This window comes from Rhincodon typus, chromosome 16, assembly GCF_021869965.1.
Source record: "Rhincodon typus isolate 14 chromosome 16, sRhiTyp1.1, whole genome shotgun sequence".
Classification (NCBI taxonomy): domain Eukaryota; kingdom Metazoa; phylum Chordata; class Chondrichthyes; order Orectolobiformes; family Rhincodontidae; genus Rhincodon; species Rhincodon typus.
Window position 1 is genome coordinate 2,988,263 of NC_063347.1, and position 2,197 is coordinate 2,990,459.

The 2,197-nt window shown below is 48.3% G+C and overlaps 1 protein-coding gene across 1 annotated transcript; it reads left to right on the forward strand.

Moving 5' to 3' along the window:
• Nucleotides 1–721: 721 nt before the first annotated feature.
• On the forward strand, nucleotides 722–1,987 carry LOC109915101 (histone H2A). Its single transcript, XM_020514702.2, has one exon. The coding sequence runs from the start codon at nucleotides 892–894 to the stop codon at nucleotides 1,270–1,272; it is 381 nt and encodes a 126-aa protein (XP_020370291.1). The 5' UTR covers nucleotides 722–891; the 3' UTR covers nucleotides 1,273–1,987.
• The last annotated feature ends 210 nt before the right edge of the window (nucleotides 1,988–2,197 follow it).

The following is a 2,197-nucleotide window of genomic DNA, read 5'->3' on the forward strand; positions in this document are numbered from 1 at the left end:
GACATGTGGTTCAGATTTCAGGTCCTCAGGCCCTGGATGGAAACCCAAGATGGTTGGGGAAGACATACGACACCAGCAGTGAATCCAGGATGGAAAAGGTGGCAGAGAGAAGATTGTAATTCCAGTGTGAAGAGGGGTGGGGTGTGAGGTAAAGGGAAAGAAGGAGAAAGAGAGAGAGAGAAAGAGAGAAGGGGGGAGGGAGGGAGAGAAAGAAAGAGAAAAGGAGATAGAGAGGAGAAAAGCAGAAAGAGAGAGAGAAAACGAGAAAGGGGAGAAAATTGGAGAGAAAGAAAGAAAAGAAAAGAGGGAGAGAGAGGTAGGAGCAAATTACTGCAGATGCTTTAATCTGTACTGAAAATAACAAATGCTGGAGATCACAGAGGCTCAGGCAGCATCCATGGAGAGAAGGCAAGCCAAGCTAAGTTTGCTCTCTCTGTGTGGATGCTGCCTGACCGTTGCAATCTCCAGCATTTGTTGATTGCAGGAAGGAGAGGGAGAGGGAGCGACCGAGAGGTTTTGTCTCCAGATCCTCGGGTAACCAGATGGTGGGGATGGAGCAGCCCCCTCCCCCTTAACCGGCTCCCCCCCAATCCGATGGAGAGTTTGTGTATGCAGCGATATGCAAATGAAGGATCCAAAGCGGCTCCAATGGGAGAGTTCGGTATGTAGAGACTGACCAATGGCTATGGGGCGTGTGACGTACCGGTGTGTGACGCAGTGGGAGGGGACGGGGTTTATGCGTGTTCTAGAAGGCCAGCATCTTGTTTGTTACATTGTCGCTGAAACTGACGAGCAGTTACTGTGTGTCGTGGTTATATTGTTTCCAGTCGCTGTTACATTGTTACCTGACACAGTTACATTGTATCAGCGCGGCTCCTCCATTCTATCCCGATGTCTGGGCGAGGTAAGACCGGCGGCAAAGTACGGGCCAAGGCCAAGTCCCGATCTTCTCGGGCCGGCTTGCAGTTCCCAGTCGGCCGCGTCCACCGCCTGCTGCGGAAAGGCAATTACGCCGAGAGAGTGGGAGCCGGGGCGCCGGTCTACCTGGCCGCCGTCCTCGAGTATCTCTCAGCTGAGATCCTGGAGTTGGCCGGCAATGCGGCCCGGGACAACAAGAAGACCAGGATCATTCCCCGCCACCTACAGCTGGCCATCAGGAACGATGAGGAGCTCAACAAGCTGCTGGGAGGGGTGACCATCGCTCAAGGAGGCGTCCTACCCAACATCCAGGCCGTGCTGTTACCGAAAAAGACCCAGACTTCTAAAAAATGAGGCAATGCGGTTTGCTTTGCAAATGGCTTTGAGCAATTTCTTATTTTTTTTTCGGCTGGGGGTAATGGGGGATGTAAAAATTGCAACCAATTCGTCATGGATCCAGTCTTTGGTCTCCTTTTTATTTCACTGTCACACTGTAGCCGATCGCAAGAGTTTTGAGATCGAGGAACTGTCCGACCGTAAACCGTCGTTAAAAAGACTCATAGTCAGGAAAATCCGCTCTTGCTTTGCGGACTCCGCTTGTTGGATAGCCACTTTTGTGTCTGTGTTTGCCTGTATGTTCAGTTTCTGATTGTAATTTTACGGATTCCGCGGGAAATAGCTCGGGTCTGTTGTTTAAATTTAACAAGGCGTCGTGTTGTCGCCGGAGAGATGGTATTTTTCAGATTGTAACTGTTTGTTTTTTGCTTTGTTTCCATTCTCCTAAAGCCTCCTCAGTCAAAACGTGACTGAGACTATGGGCCAGCTAGTGTATTTGTTTTTAGTGATCTGTATTATTGAGATTAGTTTTTCCTTTTTGGTTTTATTTCAATTCGCTATCCGGCCGAGGAAATAACTTTGGTTTTTCGTTGAACTGTTGAATAGATCCTCATCCCACGGGTTCGGAGATGTTTGTTGTATCTAGCTTTTAGCACTTTAAACGCATTCAGTGTTTTTGAACTTTTATTTGTGTGTGGGGGGAGGGCAAATGGAAATAAAATTTATAAAATGCGATGCTTTGATTTCTTGTTTCACTTGTGGGAGGCGGGGAACAGGCGGATCGCTCAGTGAAGGCCACAGAGCTGCTGCCGAGTAAAGGTAAAGACTTGCATTTCCTTTAAAGTCGCTTCAGGGCGTCCTAAAGAGTTCGAGAGACAATGCTTCTTTGTTTTTCTTAAGAAACGTGCCATAAAAATCAACCTGCTTGGTTAAACGATGGTAA

Coding starts and splice junctions, on each gene's coding strand:
- LOC109915101 (XM_020514702.2), top strand. CDS start 892: ATGTCTGGGCGAGGTAAGACCGGCGGCAAAGTACGGGCCAAGGCCAAG.